This window comes from Adiantum capillus-veneris, chromosome 10 (assembly GCF_014529385.1).
Source record: "Adiantum capillus-veneris isolate H3 chromosome 10, ASM1452938v2, whole genome shotgun sequence".
In the NCBI taxonomy this organism is placed as follows: Eukaryota; Viridiplantae; Streptophyta; class Polypodiopsida; order Polypodiales; family Pteridaceae; genus Adiantum; species Adiantum capillus-veneris.
Genome location: NC_140940.1, coordinates 73,109,261 through 73,129,933, shown reverse-complemented (window position 1 = coordinate 73,129,933; position 20,673 = coordinate 73,109,261). Strand labels below are relative to the sequence as shown.

Sequence of the window (20,673 nt, the reverse complement as noted above, 5' to 3'; positions counted from 1 at the left end):
CAGTAGAAGAGATACACAGTTGGCACTTGTTCATAGTGATTTGTGTGGACCTATGCCTAACCTATCTCTAGGGGGAGCTTCTTACTTTATGAAATTTATAGATGATTACTCGAGGAAAGTATGGGTTTACTTTCTCAAGCACAAGGATGAAGCGTTTAGTGTTTTCAAAACGTTTGTGACACTTGTGGAGAATCAGAATGGCAAGAAGCTTAAATGCTTACGCACAGACAATGGTGGAGAGTATGTTTCAAAGGCCTTTCAGGACTTTTGTGAGTCAAAAGGTATAAAACATGAACTTACTGCTCCTTAAAATCCTCCTCAAAATGGTGTTGCTGAGAGGATGAATAGGACCATACAAGAGAAGGTCAGAAGTATGTTGTCTAATGCACAGCTGCCAAATGGGTTTTGGGCTGAAGCTGTATCAACAGCTGTTCATCTTGTAAATAGATCTCCTAGCAAGGTTTTGCAGAAGGATTCAGTGCCAGAGATGGTATGGTCAGGCAAAATGCCCTCATACAAGCATCTCAGAGTCTTTGGCTGTGAGGCATATACTCACGTTCCAAAGGAATTTAGGAACAAACTTGAGCTAAAGAGTAGAAAGTGCATCTTTCTAGGCTATGGTAATTCTAGTGAGATGGGGTACAGACTTTGGGATCCCGAATCCAGAAAGGTTGTCCGTAGCAATGATGTTCACTTTAATGAATCCAAATATCATTCTAAACCAGAGAGGGTTGAGGAGATTAGAAGAGTTGTCTTCCAAGAAGATGGACCTGCACGTGCAAGACAAAATGTCAGGGCTCAAGAGGAGCAAGGACAGGATAGAGTGGAACCACAAGTTGTGGCTGAGCCTGAGCCACCTATTGTGCGTAGATCTGGACGTGTCACACGACCTTCTGATAGGTTTGTTCCATCTATGAATTATGTCATGTTGACTGATTGCAATGAGCCTTCATGTTACAAGGAAGCAATGCAAATGAAGGACTCCAGGAATTGGCAATTGGCCATGCAGTCAGAGATAACAGCTCTGCATAAAAACCAGACATGGAAGCTAGTTAAATTACCACGGGGCAAAAAGGCTCTACCCTGTAAATGGGTTTATAGGTATAAGATCACCGCTCATGATAGTCAGCCAAAGTACAAAGCAAGGCTTGTTGCCAAGGGCTTTAAGCAAGAACAAAGCATTGACTGTGATGAAGTCTTCTCTCCGGTGGTCAAGATGACTACATTGAGATGCTTTCTTGCATTGGTTGCCATATTAGATTTGGTGTTGCACCAAATGGATGTCAAGACAGTGTTCTTGCATGGTGATTTAGATGTGGAAATTTACATGCAGCAGCCAGAAGGGTTTGTTGAGAAAGGCAAGGAAGATTGGGTATGCCAGTTGTTAAAGAGTCTTTATGGCTTAAAACAATCACCGAGGGCATGGTACCATAAATTCCACAAGTTTATGCTTTCTCAAGGCTACAAACGTAGTGAGTTCGATCACTGTCTATATACAAAGAAGGCTAAGGATGGCAGTTGGCTGATCCTTATTTTGTATGTGGACGACATGTAGATTGTTGGCAAGCACTTGGAAGAAATTTCAGCTTTGAAGTCAAAGATGGCAAAATCGTTTGACATGAAAGACATGGGTGAGGCAAGTCATATACTTGGTATGCGCATTGAGAGAGACAGATCAAAGAAGTTGATTTGGTTATCTCAAACAGAGTATATTGACAAGGTTTTGCAACGTTTCAATATGGAGAAGGGAAAGGCACTGAGTGTTCCATTGCCACCATATGTGAAACTTAGCAAACAAGATTGTCCTGTGTCTGAGGAAGAAAAGGCTGAAATGGATAAGATTCCATATGCGTCTGCAGTGGGTAGTTTGATGTATGCAATGATTGCTACTCGCCCAGACATTGCATTTGCAGTGGGAGTAGTAAGTCGATACATGTCAAACCCAGGCAAGAAACATTGGGAGGCAGTGAAAGGAATATTGAGATACCTGAAAGCTACAAAGAGTATGCGTATATGCTATGGGAGTCAGGAGCTAAGTGTAAAGGGTTTTACACACTCAGATTATGCAGGTGACTTAGACAACCGAAGGTCTACGTCAGGGTATGTCTTTACATTGGCTGGTGGAGCAGTATCATGGCATTCTAGATTACAACATTGTGTTACTCAGTCTACTATAGAGGCTGAATATGTTGCAGCATCAGAGGCATGCAAAGAATCAATTTGGCTTAATCGACTAGTAACAGATTTGGGAATCAAAGAAGAGATGCATGTGTTATATTGTGATAGTCAAAGTGCTATACAATTGGCTCGCAATCCAGTTTATCACTCAAAGACAAAGCATGTGGATGTGAAGTATCATTTCATCAGGGAAATGCTCGAGGATAAGCAACTTCAGCTTGTCAAAGTTCACACCACAGAAAATCCTGTTGATCTACTTACAAAAGGACTTCCCTCAGAAAGCTTTGCGCATTTTCGCAAGCAGTTAGGTGTAGGGTAGTACATCCCTTCTCGACATCTTTTGTATATTAGCTTCTCTCACACTTAAAGTACCACATTGGACTTTAAGTGGGAGGTTGTTGGGGTATAAAGCCCAATGTGGTCGCCCAGGTAAGTGGGCGGGCCGCCAGGTATGTACACATATTCTTTTGTAAAAACCTAATAAGAACTCACTATGCTCTACACATTACAGTAGAGCGAGTTCACCATATCGTTGTGCTCTTCTTCTCGCACTCTCTCTCGCGTCGCACTTCCGCTCGTACTCCTTCAGGATTTCCGGGTAGTTAACAAGCATAGGGGCATCATTAGTAGCCTTCTCATTAGCAAAATCAAAGCTATCAACATTAATTTCACTCTCTTTACTATTGTCAGCTATTCTAACAACTTTTAGGTGTAAACTTTTTTAGGTGTACTTTGGCACTTCAATCCCTAGTTGCTACTCCTCTTTACCCCTTTAGAAAAAGCACTCAAGCTCTTGTACTTGTGGCTCGAATATCATTAATTGAAAGGAATAGAAGAGAGGGTCTTTCAACACCAAAATAGTATCGGATCCTGTTAAGCTTCTAACAGCTCAATAGTGGCTAAGCCGTAGGCAAGCCCGGTAGGATTCCACTATTCAGAACATATTCTACTTACTCAATTTCAATTAATAATACCAACCATATATAGCTAGCTTGAGGACCTTCCTTCTTGAGCAAGAAAAGAGAAACCTTGTGCTCTAATACCAATGTAACATTTAATGGCCTAATAACTTGTGTGTAGCGGGAAATAGCATAAACATAGTGAGCATTTCATTAGAATAGATTCCTAATGAGAATAGCAAGAGTGCTTGGATGGAGAGAGCAACAAAAAGCATAACATCTAGTTAGATAGGCATGAACAATACTTCCAAAGAGAGAGAAATTAAGCTATTGACAACAGTTGAGGACCATATTTACATGGAGCCGGTCCCCCCTCCAAAAGGCTTTGTATTATAGGTTTCCCCCATCAAGGGAGACATTTACAATACAATACTTTGTGTTCTTTCAATAACTTGTTGGTGCAATGAAGATGGAAGCTTCAAGCACCATGAACACACTTATAAAAAACAACATCAATTCCCTCACTGTCTCAAACTCAAGACCTCACACACCTTCGAAGATGGTGAGAGCTAGCGGGGTATGAGAGTAGATTGAGAGAAAGAAGGAGTATTCTTAAAAGCTAAGCATAGCTTAGTAATTAGCATGGTAGAGGAGATGAGCATGCATTTTGCTCCTAGTTAGATTTGCATCACAAAGCTAAGAGTTGGGTTGTGTAGGCCTCCTTTCTCACGAGCTTGGAGTAGATGATGAGCTTTCCATTAAAGCTTGAGAAGGAGAGAGAGTCTTCTTTGATTCACACATGAGATTGTGTGAGTGTGTGTGTGTGTGATAATGCCTTTCCAGAATCAGCCCCCTCTCTCTCTCTTGGTCGACCCCTCATGATGTTTACTCATGCTGGCACCCCATTGGACCCTGCAAAGCTTAGCCAATGATAATTAAGAAGCATAAGTGATAGCCTTGTGACATGTGTCCCCCTTTTGTAAGAGCTTTAGGTATTTAATTAATTCAGTTAAACTCTCATTGGACCCCTTAGTCTTCTAGCCAATAGGAATCAGGGAAGCCATTGGGTTGATGAATGCTCATTGGACCCTTTGGGGGACTGTCCAATAGTCTTCTAGAGAGCTTAATTTCTATTGGTTCTTTTATCAAGTGTTTTTAAATTAATTAAACTAAATATACTCTAGCTTAATTCTCATTGGTCCACCTCTATGGCCATCCAATAAGAATTGAATATACTCTAGCTTAATTCTCATTGGTCCACCTCTATGGCCATCCAATAGGAATTGAATGCATCTTGGGGGCAACTGGGCTAAGGAGCTGACATGTGTCCCCTATTCCCTTTGTGTAAAGGGAGCCCGCTAGAGTGTGTGTGTGTGTGTGTGTGTGTGTGTGTGTGTGTGTGTGTGTGTGTGTGTGTGTGTGTGTGTTCCTCTCTCATCCCCTACAAGAAAGGCTCGCCCCCTCCAAGATAGGGATGTGGGAAGACTTTTGAGTCTTCCCACAAGCATCCAATTTGCCCTATGTTTTGACCATTGGACCTAACCTTTGAATTTTGGAACCTTAGCATTTTGGAAGTCTTAAACCTTAGGGTCTTTGAAGCCCATTGTTTGCACATTGCTCGTTTGCAGATGGCCCCCCTTTGGATCCCTGTTTTCCCTCCCTTGGATCCCTATTGTGACCGGTCTGCCAGCTTAACCAATATTCTAGCTTTTTCTCCCCTGGCACTTCCCCATATTAAATGATCAGTTTAACATGAGAAAATCATTTAGGAGAATTAGATATTAGTTATTATGACATCAAACCATGGGGGTAGCCAGTGGGCTTGATGAGAACAATAGCATCGGTCTAGCCGAGAAGTCGTACCAGCATATTGCAGGCTAGTGTATGTGAACCCAGGTATGTTGCTCCATGGTCCTGCCTCCCACAAGTCCATAAAGGCCAATTTCTCACAGAGACTTCTCCATTTGGATCTCTCAGATCCAACAAGCATGTTTGATGTTCCAATTCTGTCTTTTCTTTTATAAAGTCTCCAACCAAAAGCCACTCCCCTACCAACTGAATGTGCAATGCTAGATTGTTAAGAAATGGAGTCATTTGATATGTAGTTTCATCGATTGTATTAAAAAAAACACCATAGGTGGAGAAAGACGCATTTTGGAACAAAATAAAGTTGCAATTGAGCTAAAATATCAAGGAATGGGAATAAACGAGATAAAGTGAACACTTGGTTTGCTTATGAACTTTGAACAAGTACTCTTGTCTCTCTCTTGGTTGACCCTTCCAAGTTGGCTGGGATAGCGCTAGGACCAGGAGCATGCCCAAGGCGTCTTCGTTTTCTCTCCCACATTTTTGGGGTTTTTTGGCATCCTTTTATAGTTGTGATGTGTTTAAATGTTGCCTCACATGCAGAGGTGACACGATGGCCAAGCTCTCTTGTCTACCTATGTATGGTCCATGAGGTCCAAGTGTTGGATGGAAGACTATCATTCTAAATATGCGGAAATTGAGGTCACACACAATGGATGTAAAGTTTGTAGCTATTGGTGGTATTAGTGGGTGGGACTATTGCTCTAAAGCATCATCATGGATGAGTGGACCCAACGAGTCGGGTAACTTTTAAATGCGAGAGTCTAGGGCAAGTTCAGTTTGCAAAAGTAATCAGTGATTGTGCCTCTTAAACATCGGAAAAAAGCATCGGTTTTTTGAGTAGACTATTTTCCTTTTTCTTAAGAAGATTAGGACTATGATGTAACTAGGACTAATGGTAGTCACATTCTTTTATGAGATAGAGTTAGGTTTGTTCTCTTTTTGTTGTGGTCGAGAGTTGAACTGCTTAGAAAGGAATGCATGGGTCTAGCGGGCTAAAAAATAAGGCGTTTGGTCTATGTAACTAGTACAATCGTTACCAACAGTCGTTACCAACGGTCATATATAAAGAATGATGAGACAAAATTATGATTTATCTCACGTAATTTGCTCAATGTTTGCAAAATATAGCTTGAATCACAAGCACAACCATCGAGGGAAGCTCGGATCTATGACAAGTGTGTAATATAGCTACGCCCATACTTAATTCCCCAGCTTACAATGAACTTAGACACGCCACACAAGAAGTTTTGGACAGATTCTCACAATAATTCCCACATTATGACTTACCTCAACATCATGAGCTTGTGTGAGGGAGGAACGGCATACCTAGCTAGGTACGCGGTGCCTCACGAACAGAAGCTCATGAGGTTATGCATTGTATGAAAAGCATTGAAAAAGGCTCCCTTTCCCTACATGAGAAAATTTCTAAATCTTCTTGTGACACTACTGGAGCCATTTCACAAAGAAAAATATGCCAATACCATGTTCACACAAGATTTGAGCGCTACCATGTTAACAAAGTGCACATCATTAATCCTCTAGTTGGCATCCACATAAGCACCCACCTTTAAGAAGTTTTGGACAACCTCACTAGGCTACCCAAGTATCGAGGATTCAGCTTCTAACCAAGGAAAGAATTTTTAACATTGCTTTGCAATAAATGCATATACTCCTGGATACAGAGGTGTGGCAATAAATTTTAGGAGAATGATGAGGAATCATATATGGTGAGAGGTGTAGCTACATCACTAATTGAAGATACTACAAATCTCCCTCACATCTAGGGAAGATGTAGGATGCATGTCCATTCTCCATAAACGGGCAAATCTCAGTATGTTGGATTTTTCCAAAAGATTGTTGATAAGAATTGAGTCATTTCAGTTTGAAGTTTTTCATAATGTGGTTTGTTCTTGTCAAGAGTACAAAGGTTCTTCTATTTGTTAAAGACATTAACCACTAACTATAGTTGGGGAGCTGGCTATAACTTCAATTCATATAGGCTTTGTCTTTAGTTCTTTATCAAGGTAGATAATTACTCTGAGAAACCATCCGGTGTTTTCAGAGACTTAACATATCGATCATTTATTAGAATAATCTTCTCTTCAGTAAAAATTGAGCGTAAGCAAATGTGAAGAGACATCTTATTTTTTTCTTTTTGGTTGATTTCCTCCGCACCCGTCTGGACCCAACCATATACACCCCCACTCAAATGAAGTTTCTCCAGGTCTGTGCATGCTCAGTAAGGAACACTATAAAGCTGAACTCGAGCAACAGCATTCTTGCTGAACACCTCAACATACATGCATGCTCAGTAAGGAACACTATAAAGCTGAACTCGAGCAACAGCATTCTTGCTGAACACCTCAACATACAAATAATATATCTCCTATTTTCCACTTCCTCTGCCCCCCTCAAAATTCATAGTACACAACAAGAAGTTCGCTTATGCATTTTCTGTTCTGTTAGTAAAATGGTCTACAGCCCTAGCTATAAGAATTTTGCATTATTTCCATGGCTGCAATTCCTTAATAACTTAACCTCACCACCTCTGCAACCACCGGCCTTGGCAACACATGGAAGTAGAACACATTCAAGGCCCTTTGAAAACTTCAATGTCCATTCTCTGAGATAGAACTCACACCCAGCAATGACGCACCCTTCCTCTTCCCCACAAAATTTCCAATGAAGAGCAAAGCAGAATACAACTCATCCCCACACAACCTCTCAATACTCCACACTATTCATATGGGCACAGCAAACTTTACAAAGAGTCCAGTTAGATCCAGTATGCACGAGAGTGCACTAAAAATCATCTCACCTAACACAAAAAGTCTCCCTTTGGCTTAAGGCTCAGATTCAATTCTTATGACAACTTTTAAGTTACTAAAACGTTTTAAATAAATTGCCACAGTTGTTCTGTAAGGTGCAATCAAGGAGCAAAAAACAGCAAGAAATTAAATTATATCATCACATGAAGCTTTCTTAATAAATGTGACACTTCAGATAAAGAAGAGAGCACCAAATCCTCAAGAATTTAACAACTATATTTCCAAACAAGTGTCAGAAAGTTCATCGGAATCAGGATAAGCTTGCCATGCTTTTGCGAAAAGCTCACACCAAAATACACCTCAACAAAACTCGGACCAAAACCTGATCCAATCTCACTCTTCGCATTCACAAAATCAAGACCTGGGCTTCTCTTTCTTCTCCTTGAAGAGAGCAAGCAACGACACACCCGACACTTTCACAACTTTGAACCTAACCCCGGGAATATCACCCACAGCATGTCCTTTTCTTCCAAACCCAGCAATCAGAACTTCATCCTGGTTATAAAAAAATAAGATTTTAGATCATGAGCAATAAAACAGAGTTAAATCTGTACAATTATCATGATTCATCTCAATCAAGAACATACATTCTCTTCAATATAGTTGAGACATCCATCATTGGGGACAAATGCAGCGATCTTCTTTCCATTTTTTATCAGCTGTACTCGGGCACACTTTCGAATAGCAGAGTTGGGTTGTTTGGCTTCTATGCCACTGAAATAAGAAGAAATCGGCTAGCAGAAATTAAAACCTACTCAGCTTTCTTGACAAAAAGACACAATTTGAAGAAATGACCACATACATCTTCTCAAGCACAATCCCTTTTGCATGAGAAGAGCCTGCAAATGGCTTCTTCCATTCATTGCCAAGGTTTCTCTTTTTGTAAGCCTTGTCTGCCCACAATTGGGCTCTGCGGTGGTTCTTGAGCTTGCGCCCAGCTCCCATTCCCCTTGTCTTCCTGAAACATCAGAGCAAGTCAAGCAGACAGCCAACTCGACTTCAAATGAACAATTCTAGCAAGTCATAATGACATTACTTTTAACATCGGAGAGTCATGAAAGCATTGAACAGTGCAGCTGTTTCTAAAGCCCAAAAAAAAACCTGGTCCAATAAGCCAAATCACTTCCATAGCCCTGCTTCTGTAGCTGTTCTCAGATACTGATGTTTTTGTTAGGGCAACTCGTGTGGGCTACCTGGTTTCATGTTTCTGATTTCGTGGCGTGGTTAGTGGCAAGAACTCATCGAAACTCTAGCTCCTCTCACAAACACGCTATGGAGGAAGCATAAGCAGGTTACCTCTTCTATTGTTCAAGCACAGCACAGCTCGTTTGATTGCCTGAGCAGATTTCTTCATAGCATCAAACTTAGCTAGTCCTCTTCGTTCAACTACCAAATCGTTTGTTACCACATTGCATTCACCACTGACCCCCTGCCTACTATGATTGCTACAACCTAAACACACAAGCTTTTGGGTTTTTCATTGCGTGTTCCTAATTCCTGAAAACCAAGTGAAAGATCAAGCAGTGTGCTGTAGTCCTCACATGAAATGCTATCATTCATCGCCTATTCTAACCCCTCATTGGTACTATCACATGATAAAGTGAGCAAAAGTGTCTGTGAGACTAGCCAAGGTCAATGCAGGATGCCAAAATCCATTATTAGCAATGAAGAGCTCCGTTGCAAGATTCCTGCCCCTTCCATCATAGATTTCACAGCTCAATTTCTAAACCCACGCTGACTGGTCACCACATTCTTGAGATAACCTGCTCTGTCCAAGGCTAAGCATCACCTACAGCAACCTCATTCGCGTTCACGTGAAGATCATAAGGTCCTCAAATTGAAATCGATCAACCCTGCTCCTTGCATTAAAATGCAGGCTTACCGCCCATCGTGATTCAAAATGATCAAGTACAGTAGAACTACTCTCAGATCGTGCTCTGATTGAACCTCTCTCTCTCTCTCTCTCTCTCTCTCTCTCTCTCTCTCTCACACACACACACACACACACACACACACACACACACACGCACGCACGCAAGGCACAGGCAGAACGGCGGCTAAAGAAGCAAGCGACAGGCACAAAACAGGCATACCCCATGATGGCGAAGAAGGTCCTGCTGCCGGGTAGAGAATTGAACACGCAGAGCAGACGGGAATAGGGTTTCACTGTTAAGAGACGGGTTCAATTTCTACCTTTCGTGACATAGGGCCCGACTTGAGGTCAAATCTGTGAAACCAGAAAATCCTACCAAAATATCCCTCTAATTTGAGGAAATTCCCTAAATACCCCTCAAATTTCAAAAATTCCCAAAATACCCTTGTATCTATTTTGGTTGGATTGTTCAAGATTTTCTACTCTTCATTCTTTTTTGACAATTGAGATCCGTTTTTGAGTGCTAAGCATGACCAGTTACCATCACAAAAAAGGCAATTATGTCTAAAAATAATGAAGCAATTCATCTCCAAAGCCTACATAACCATGTAGTTTTACCATCTTGTAAGATAGACAATCACTCTTCTTATGAAGACCTACAAAAAAAATTATTTTTGGAGAAATTTACTCTCACAACCAGGGGTATTTTGGGAAATTTGGAAAATTTGAAGGGCATTTTGGGAATTTATGACAAAATATTAGGGGTATTTTGGGAATTTTTCAAATTTGAGGGGTATTTTGGGAATTTCCACAGATTAGAGGGGTATTTTGGGAATTTTCCCAAAATCCTTTTAACATTAAGAGAGTCCGGAGAGGCGGCCTTCTCTCTCTCTCTCTCTCTCTCTCTCTCTCTCTCTCTCTCTCTCTCTCTCTCTCTCACACACACACACACACACACACACACACACAGTGTTGCTCTGTGGTCGGGGGCTGCAAGGCACACAAGCCGGATCAAGGAGCTCGCGCCGTGTGTGTGTGTGTGTGGGGGGGGGGGGGGGTCCCTCCCCCTTTTATAATAGTATAGATAATAGTGAGCCAGAGGGCGCACATTCGCTGGTCGTCGAGAGCACCTATCCAAAGGGAGGACAGAGAGAGATGAGTGGATTGTTCCTATAACGTTATAACTTCTCAAGATTGAGAGAGAGAGAGAGAGAGAGAGAGAGAGAGAGATTTGAATAACATGTTTATCACCCAAGTGTAGGTAGATTGGTTATCGTAGTTGCTTCTTGAGTAACACATCTTGAATTCAGCACCTGCCACATAGATCCATGATGCCTCTTGGGATTGTTCCTACGACATTAAAACTTCTTCTCCTTGTTGGAAACACAACTGCACGAATGCATGTGTAGATGGAGAAGAAGAAGGAAAAGCTCAAGAGCACACAACACTTGAAGTAATATTTCTGAGTGTGCCAATACAATGAGAGAAGAGTGATGCGTGCATATACAAGCCAGGGGAAAAAACCTCAAAAATAGAAGAAAAAAATGCCCTTCATTCCTACGTGTGTTCACATACATCATTCCCATAAAATGGTAAATTCCCCTTGGGAGTGATGCGGTGAACATGAGCCATCACTCATCAATGCAACAATGTTTAATTTACTATGTCTGACACAAAGCAATACCTACATCAACCTACTTAAGTTGTATGCCCAAATAATGATGCAAAAGCTCCAAGTCTGACATCTCAAAAGAGGCATTCAAATCTACCTTAAAATTGGCAGTATGTCCCTTGTTTGGTCTAGTAAGCAACATGTCATCAACATATAGCACAATGATAAAAAATTACACCATCCATAGCTTGACATACAAAGTGCTTTGAATTGGACTAATGTAAAAATCATGTGCAACCAAACAAGCATAATTTTTTTCATACCAAGCTAGTGGAACTTGCTTTAAACCATACAACACCTTCTTAAGGATGCACACCTTGTTTTCTTGCTCTTTTTGAACAAAACCACGAGGTTGCAAGATAAAAACTTCCTCATGTGAATCACCATTCAAGTTCGGAGTCTTCATGTCCAACGGATGTACATTCCAACCAATATGAGTTGCCAATGAGAAAATGCCATGAATGTTAGTCAAAAAACAAGTGGGAGCAAAACAGCCAAGAAAGTCTTAGGAGAGAAGGGGACTTGGCCTTTCCCAAAAATGAAAAAAAAAACTCTACATGAAATGGGGAGCTGATGGGCTTGGCAAGGCTATGCAAATGACGGGAACAAAAGAGACATAATATTGTGGCCGGAAGAGGCCCATAGTGGACACTATCATTATCTTTCTCACTCACTTTGTTGGCTACATTGCCACTGAATAAGCTTCATTCAATACAAAAGACATAAGAGGATGCCCAAAGTGTCAACAGCTCCCAAGGGGCCACCTTAAGGGCACCCTCCCACACAAGAAGGGTAAATTTATTATTGTGAGCTTTGGAAAGTGCCGAAGCTTGCAAGCATCAAAGCTTCGATCAAGCTAGGAAGGACACAAGGGTCTATAACTTGCAAAAAACGTAGGAAACCAGAAAATTCAAAGTTTTCTTAGTCTTCACGCGGAATCAATTTTTCACATTCAAGCTCAAACTTGGAGTCCAATTGACATTAGCCAAACATCTGAGCATGTCACTCCATTGATTGGGAAACTAAGGCTCCGTGTGAAAAGCTATGTAAACGAAGAAGATTTCTTTATCTCCCCACTCAAGCTAGGGGCACCATGATTTGATTGCATGGCTACCACTATGAAGTTTCCTGAAAGAAAAGTCCTCTTTTCCTCTAGAGATAAGGATGTTGCACTTGATGTAAATAGTGCGGGTAGCACCGTACCATTTGTACATACTCAAGATTTTGACAAAGTAATGAAAATTTCTCTTTCTTTTTACATGTTTTTTGTCAAAGAGTATAAGGAGGATACATGTGTTCTTAAAGAGGTAGGAAATGAAACTAAAGAGGAGCTAGAATTGTCTAATTTCCTGAATGGGTTTCATTATGTGTTTAAGGATGGTCTTCCTAGGGAGCTACCTCCCACAAGAGGACAAGATGATAATACCATAGAACTTCTACTTGCCAGTTCACCTCCTAATAAACCTCCTTATTGAGGCTCACAGGCTCAGCAAGGGGAGATTATGAGGCAAGTGAATGAGCTTGTGGAAAAAGGGATGGTAAGGCCTAGATCGTCTCCATTTTTCTCACTAGTAAAAAAGGAAGATGGTACTTATAGAAAATGTGTGGACTATCATGCACTGAGTAGGATAACCATAAAGATTAGATTTCATATACCCAAGATAGAGGATCTATTTGTTAATAAGCTACAAAGATCTACCTAATTTACTAGAAACGATCTTAAAATTGTTTATTATCAGCAGATAAGGATTGTGTCTGAAGATATTCATAAGACAGTCTTTCGCACAACATTTGGCCTATATGCGTATCTAGTAATCACTTTTGGGCTTACTAATGCACCATCCATCTTTAATCAAGAGAAGCTCTTTTGGCCTCATCAAAGATTCACAAGAGTGTTCTTTGATGACATTATCATCTACTCCAAGTTTATGGAACAGCACACGCAACATCTTAAGGTAATATTTCAAGTTTTGAGAGATAATAAGCTTCATATTAATCAAAAGAAAAGTGATTTTTCTTAAGAGAGATTCAATATCTAGGTCATATTATCTCCTAAGCAAGGTTCTGAATGGATCATAAAAGGATGACCTATACCAAAATCTTTATGAGTTAAGAAGCTTTATGGGCAAGCATGCATATTATGGACACTTCCTATAAAATTTTCCATTCATAGCAAGGCCATTGCATGATTTAAGTAAAAAGAACGTTAAATATGTATGGACTACAAAAGAGAAGGAATCTTTTGAAATTAAAGCAAAGCTTATCTCTCAACCCGTATTAGTATTATCGAACCTCTCAAGACCTTTTTAAGTTCAATGTGATGCTCGTCGAGATTGCCTTGGGGGTGTGCTGCTTCAAGAAGGGCATGTGATAGCATATGAAAGTAGGAGATTGAATGACCAAGAAAAGAATATAGGCATATATGAAAAAGAGCTATTAACTATATTGCATGCCTTAGATACATGGAAGCATTATTTCATAGGTACTCCATTTATTTTGTGCACAAATCACCAAAGTCTTTACTTTATGGTACAAACTAAGTTGAGTGATAAGTAAACGAGGTGGAAAAATTTTCTTTCATGGTTTAACTTGCTCACATACCTAGGAAGCTCAAATTTCTTTCACGGTTACTTGGTAAGCACAACAATGGCCGATGCTCTTTCACGTAGACCAAAGGTGAATGTTGTATCAATAGAAACTCACAATGATATATCTTCTATGATAGATGAGTATGCTATAGATCCATACTTCAAAGATGTAATGTTAACTATTGTGCTAGGGAGGAAAGAGGATCCATACAATGTGCAAGTTAATTATCTTCTCTATGGCAGTAGGTGCTACCCATTTTAAAAAAGAAAAAAACCACAGAATCAACATAGATTCCCTCTTATATTTCACTCTTAAATAAAAAGCGATGCCATTTATTCAAGCTCTGCATGAGCTGCCATTTTGGGAGGTTCTCTCTCTTTTGCTCCAACCACGTAGACATGCACACTCGAATCAGGGACTCGAGCAAAACGAAGAGAGAGAGAGAGAGAGAGAGAGAGAGAGAGAGAGAGAGAGAGAGAGAGAGTCGCTCTTCTAACCCATATCCTCCTTCGCAAACTCACATTGTCTCCTCTCTCTCTCTCTCTCTCTCTCTCTCTCTCTCTCTCTCTCTCTCTCTCTCTCTCTCTCTCTCTCTCTCTCTCTCTCTCGCAGTTAAATTGCACATGCAACTTTCTCCTGCTGTCATCAATCCTTGGTCTGAGATCTCATCATGGTTATCCATAGGCATGATCTTTGTGATTTGCCATGGGCTGCAACTGTAGGAACCGCAGGGGGGGGGGATACATTGAAGTCCTATAGGTGGACAAAGGGTTCTTCTACTGAGAAAGGAGGCAACAACGGTAGGGCACTGTGAGGAGGAAGGAGCGAGAGTAGGAGAAGCACTCGCATGGGGTTTTAGCTGGGGTAAGAATGCATGAATCTTTGAAGGTATCATTGTAATTTATTTAAAGAGGAGCCAGTAGCATGTAGGTTATGTGTTACACATAAATTGCGTGAAAAAGTCATGTACGAGTCTCATAGTCCCCTTATGTGGGACATAAAGGGATTCGAGCTACTCTCAACGGAGTAGAAATGTAATGTATTGTATGTCAAAGTAAGAACCAAGTACAAATTTATAGAATTTTGTCTTATTTCAACTCTAAGATTTCTTTTAAATGTTCAGAAGTTTTTTTTAAAGTGTATGCATACAGTGAATCGTGCTTGCAATAGACATTTTTCTCTCAAGCGCTAAGTAGACTTTGTCAATCTACTCTGGAAGATGTAAGGGCTAAGTAAAGACATGCTTGTGAAAACTAAGTCTTCCAAGCACCAAGTGAAATTAATCACTGTGCATGTATGTCGCACGTGTCAATGCAAGTAACTTGCCGATATAGTGTGTGCGAGCCACAAATGGCTCCAAGCACGTGCCTAGCCTAAACTAGTAAGCTCAAAGATGGCGATGGTGTGTCACTCACTGCTCTACGCTTGCTGTCGTGGAGGATTCATCGCCACGAAGAAGAAGGAGCCGCCGCTACGCCGTGCTCAACAGCCTCTCCGCCATTGTGCCACCGCAATGCTCTCTCTCTCTCTCTCTCTCTCTCTCTCTCTCTCTCTCTCTCTCTCTCTCTCTCTCTCTCTCTCTCGCATATACACACACACAAGGAGATGAAGAAGAAAAAGATGGAGATGGAGCAAGAGCACTCTTCAATTGCACAAATGAGAGAATGAGTAAATTTTAGGTTTAGTTGACTTTTATATGAGCTCTCCCCATTCACACTTGGGCGCCCATGCTTATCCAACTAATCCCTTGAATGTTCCAGTTAGAGTGCACCTCTCATCGGCGATCACTCTTGTCCTTTTCCTATTAGACCGACAAGCCCGGTACCTGACTCTACCAAATAAATAATACAGCATCTGTCGTAGGTGATAGGAATGTGCGTGAGGGTTAACATGCCCCCCTTCCTGATGTAGATTCCATCCTCGGAAGCTATTGAGTTGAAGCTCGTTCATTGAGGTGGAAGAGCATTTGAGATGAATGTCCTTAGCCTTCTTCAGTCATTGCAAAATCAAACAACATTGGCACAGTAATTGCATTCTCATATACAATTAAAAAGCATATGCAGTTTTAGGCAGACAAATTGATTGGTAGCATAATTCGAAACCATTTATCGGTAATAAACATTAAATTGCAATATAATCAAATGCATAAACAGTTGGGAAGGTAAAAAACTAAACAAGTATGGGATCGCTAATTTAACGGTCGAAAGGTACTAAAGATCGACTATTAATACCATGGGTAAGCTTCTTAATTTTCTTTGGTCAATTAAGTTGTTTAATTGCGAGAGCCAAGTATATCATGTTCGAGGGCTGACTAGAGGCTATACCTAGAAGACCTTGTAGTTAAGCTACGATAAAAGGAATTTCTCATGAAATCATCGCCTGACTAATTACCTTTTCTTTGACCCCCCAAAATCTTTTCACAGTGATTCAATTTTGATGTGTGTGCTTATTTTGTATGCCTTGGGTTTTTTGCTTTTCAAGGAAAAGCGCCTACACTGGGAACCTCTAGGGCTCTAGTACCATAGGCGATACATGTGAGTGGAGTACCAAATCAAGCCGAGGTTTCTCTTCCAGCTTAAGATTTTACATCATGGCACTTTGAAATTTTTTTTGTTCGTTTTCAGCATTTTAATTTTGTAACTTTGGGGGGTCATATAATACTGTTACCCTCCCCAAGCTCATCACACTAGTAAACTCCCTTTATAATACTTAAGCTAAAGGTCAATAGGGACTAAGCCCACTAGAAAGCCCTAGTACATTTCACACAGTGCTGTCTAAATCGGATTAAGAACCTAAGTAACCATTGATAATTAGGAAGGCATTCCCCATGGTATTAAGAGAAGATCTCTAACGCCTAGCTTGGTCAAACTAACTTAGTCAGACTACTTGATTTTTAAACCTAGACAAGTGATTATGACAAAAAATTACATCAAATTTAATGTTTGATACTAAGCAAATGTGTTGAATATTATGCTACCAATCACAATTAAAGCAGACAAATATGGATACAAAAAGATAAGGGGCAATGCTAATGGACAAGAAACACCTGTTTGTGTTCATGGTCGCGCTTGATTTGAAGTGTGGACGAGAGAAATATTCCATGAAGATTCAAATCCTAACCACAGCAACACATTCCTGTACACACGAGGAAACACAAAGAATACCTCTAGGAGGCACATCAGTGGGAAGAAGAACTTTGCTAATCACTAAACTCTAAAACAGAAACATTCCTATCGTACTAATCTTACCTACCCTCCATCACTCGAGTGATGAGGATCAAAGGTGTTTAATGACATAGGTCTTTGTTTCAGTGTACCGGATGTAAATGTGTAGGTCTGGGTCAATGTTTTGACTTTTATTGTGCATACTCGTTTGCTAATTTCTCTTGCACTTTATTATTTTTGTCTTGTTTTTGTTAGTATAAGGCTTTATATATACATTCCCTAAGATTGGAGATTGAGATGTCAGGGAGGAAGGTTGAGAGGGAAGCAAGTGAATGATGGATGTCAGCAAACACTCCCCCCTTCCTTGGGTAGATCATATTGTTTGAAATGTGCTCGTCACCCTTTGAAACCAATTGTTCTAGCTGGTAATAGGTGAGGATTTTTGCCAACAGTTTTCTATTACCTTAGGTGTCTCATCGAGTTGCAAGGGTGGTAAGGTACTCTCCCAAGATCGAACTTGAAGTGGTTCATCAGGTGATTCTTGAACATTCGGAGGTGTGGATTCCTTTGTAGCTTTATGGAGGTCCACTATTGTAGGTGGAGGCTGTGGAGAAGCTTTTACCTCTATGGATACATTACATGAGGATCTAGAAGCTTCATGGGACTCCCCCGTTCCTGAGTTACGTGGAACAAATTGTTCTTTCTTCGGTACCCAAACTAGCTCTGGAGCAGGTGTGTAGCATTCCGTGATTTTTTCCTTTTCGCGATCTTCAATTTGTTTTGGAGCCACAAGATTGAGCTCACATGGGCCCAGTGACAAGTAAGAACACAATCTACGTTTTGGCACCCATATTTGATCATTTCCTTGATGGTAGCCTTGGGCTTCCAATAGTTTTATAGGAATCCAACGCAATGTTTTCCTACATTTTTTGGAGCGAGTGGGACGTTTCTTACAAGGCTTCTGTTTTTTAGCACTAGCTATGGTTTCTAAATAAGCTTTAGGGACCCACTTGTATGTTTTCTTAATTGTATTAGGATGAGTCTTGTCAGAAGCTATATGCATTGCTTGTAGCATATTTAAGGGTACGGACATTTCATCCCCCTCAGGTGTTACCCAGGTCGTCCCCCTATTTCCCCAAGTGTCTATGGTTGCTGCTAGGTGGACCCAATCCACATTGTTTGACTCAATCATCCCAGTTAGTACATCCATATAAGGAGAATCTTCCCCAACATCAGTGTCCGCTTTACACGTGTAACAATACTGCAATGGGGCCGAGTGAACTGTGGTGTCAGATCTATGATCAATTATAAACCTGTTTCCTAGAGAATGTGCTCAACCAATTACAAGATCCACTCGAATGACAGAGTCTTGGAACTGCAAGTAGACATAGTTTTTAGACCAGTCATGCACCATTTTTGCTTCCCTCATGAAAGGACGTCCTAAGATCATCTCCGATGCCATAGTGTGTCTGGAGAAATCCATAACAATGCAGGTAATTCTTATTTTATGTCCAAAGACCTTGATCTTGAGATCTTCTAGCATCCCAATAGGTTTAACAATAGACCCATTGGCCATCTTCATTACTATGGTTGTGGTCGCAAGGTGAGGTCTTGCCATAGTTTCCCAGCAATTTTTAGTCACAATGCTAACCCCAGCGCCACCATCAAGGATTCCCTTCATAGTTAATCCCTTAGTAGTGATTGGCATGGTTGCATTGGATTCATCACCCTCAAAGTATTGTCCCAACTTGTTAACAGGCATTTCTATAACAAGGTTCTCATCTATGTTGGGTTGTGGATCTAAGTGTTCCTCCTCTAGTGGCATCTCCCCAACTCCATCCATCTGTGCAAATTGTGGTAGCCCAAACTTTAGTTCTCCATTGAGGAAGGCTCGAAGAGCTGAGATTAGCTCAGGGTCTTTATATAATTTGGACATGATGGTGGTTCTAACTTCTGAAGACATGAAATTCGTGAATTAGTGTGGTTTAACGGCACCTTTTGGGCTTCAGTCCCTTGACGTGGGGAAGATGGGATCTCCATTTCTTCGATAGGATCAAGTAGTCCCTTTGTAAACATTCTTTCCATCAAGAAGTGAGTACGCCCACTTTTCCATGACTTCAAGTCACTTTCTTCTTGGATGACATTAGGTATGGCTAATGGTCTATGGACTTGGTGAGGTTGTTGTTGCGTAGGGAACATTGTGTCTGTAATCTGGATCTGCCTAGGTGCTGGTTCTAGATCCCTTTGGGTATCTTCTACCAAACTCATTAATTGCTTGACTCGCTCAATCTCTTTTGTAGGGTTTGGATAACTTCCTATCTTCTTCTTGGATCCTTGCCATTGTGGCTCATGAAGATCTTCCTTGTTGGTCTCTTTCCTAATGGTCATTTTGATCTCCATGGTTTCGCCTGAATCGGAATCCTCTTCAACGTCATTCATATATACGGGGTCGTCACCAGTCCCTATGTTGGTCTTCGAACTGGGGTCTGACTTCACTGCTTTTTGCAATCTCTTCCTTCGTGTTCTCTTCTTCTGAGATTGGGCAATTGATGTCGTGTCTCTTTCCTCAAGAATATAATTTTGTTTTTGGAGCATCGATTGTGTGAGTACGTTTACTGGTACCACAGATGTACTTTGTGATGGCTCCTCGGTAACCTCAATCAAGTTTAATGGCGTGATCTTCGATACATTTGGATTATTTGGACATTGGGCGATCAAATGATCTATGCCATACCGATTACACATGAGTATCGGCATTGTAGACGTGCTCGCTTGGCGTTCTTTTGTAGCCTAGTAGGACACTCGGCTACACGATGTGGACCTCTACACTCACAGCATTGAAGAGGTTGTCTCTTAGAAGTGTAATTGATATTTTGGCCTCTTGCCGCAAGAGAAGCTACTTGATAGGCAGGTTTGACTTGTCCCCAATAGTCCTCCATGTAGTATTGTGGACTTTCTTCAAGCACATCCATTCCATAGGCAATATTAGGGTCTATATCTTCCTCACAACCTTCCAAACAAGCAATAGATGACTCACAACCCACTTGATTCACAGAAGTGATTCTCGGATGTGGTGGTTGCGGTCCTAGCACTGGAGGTGGTAAGGGTGTTTTTTGAACAACATTTTGGGCCCTAGGGACCATGTGTTGTGCTATTTGTTCAAGAGGTGGGGTCGGCATCAATGCAGGCACTCGAGGTGTGTCTGTCCATGCTAAGGTTGGTCTATTGGCCATCGCGCGCTTAAATACTATGCAATCCTTAGCTTGATGACCATACCTTCCAGAGGCATTGCAATTCCCATTGAATTTTACTCTAAAAGTAGAGCATTTACTAGTACTATGCGGTCCATAGCGTACTGAGCACCATTGTTGCTCCCATCCTGGATACATATGATTGTTTTGCGGAGCACGATTATCTCTAAGACTCTCTTGAATAACCTTGGTAAGATCTGCTAAAGTCATCTCATATATCTTTGGATCCTTAGCAATAGGCTTTAGGGTCATTGGTTGATGCCCCGATGCTTGCGAGCTAGTAGATTTAGGCTCAACAGACACTCTTTCTCCTTGAATCATTAAATTATATTCCAATTGGATCGCATTGG

At 41.0% G+C, this 20,673-nt stretch overlaps 1 protein-coding gene across 1 annotated transcript; it reads right to left on the bottom strand.

Moving 5' to 3' along the window:
• Positions 1-7,969: 7,969 nt before the first annotated feature.
• Positions 7,970-10,004, bottom strand: LOC147449058 (small ribosomal subunit protein uS12). Its single transcript, XM_086521556.1, has 4 exons — positions 9,868-10,004; positions 8,577-8,732; positions 8,362-8,488; positions 7,970-8,269 (listed from the first exon to the last, which is right to left on the bottom strand). The coding sequence occupies exons 1-4, from the start codon at positions 9,870-9,872 to the stop codon at positions 8,129-8,131; spliced, it is 429 nt and encodes a 142-aa protein (XP_086377682.1). The 5' UTR covers positions 9,873-10,004; the 3' UTR covers positions 7,970-8,128.
• Between the last annotated feature and the right edge of the window lie 10,669 nt (positions 10,005-20,673).

Coding starts and splice junctions, on each gene's coding strand:
- LOC147449058 (XM_086521556.1), bottom strand. Junction 8,489..8,576: donor GGGATTGTGCTTGAGAAGAT/GTATGTGGTCAT, acceptor TTCTTATTTCAG/TGGCATAGAAGCCAAACAAC. Junction 8,270..8,361: donor TCAACTATATTGAAGAGAAT/GTATGTTCTTGA, acceptor TTTTATAACCAG/GATGAAGTTCTGATTGCTGG.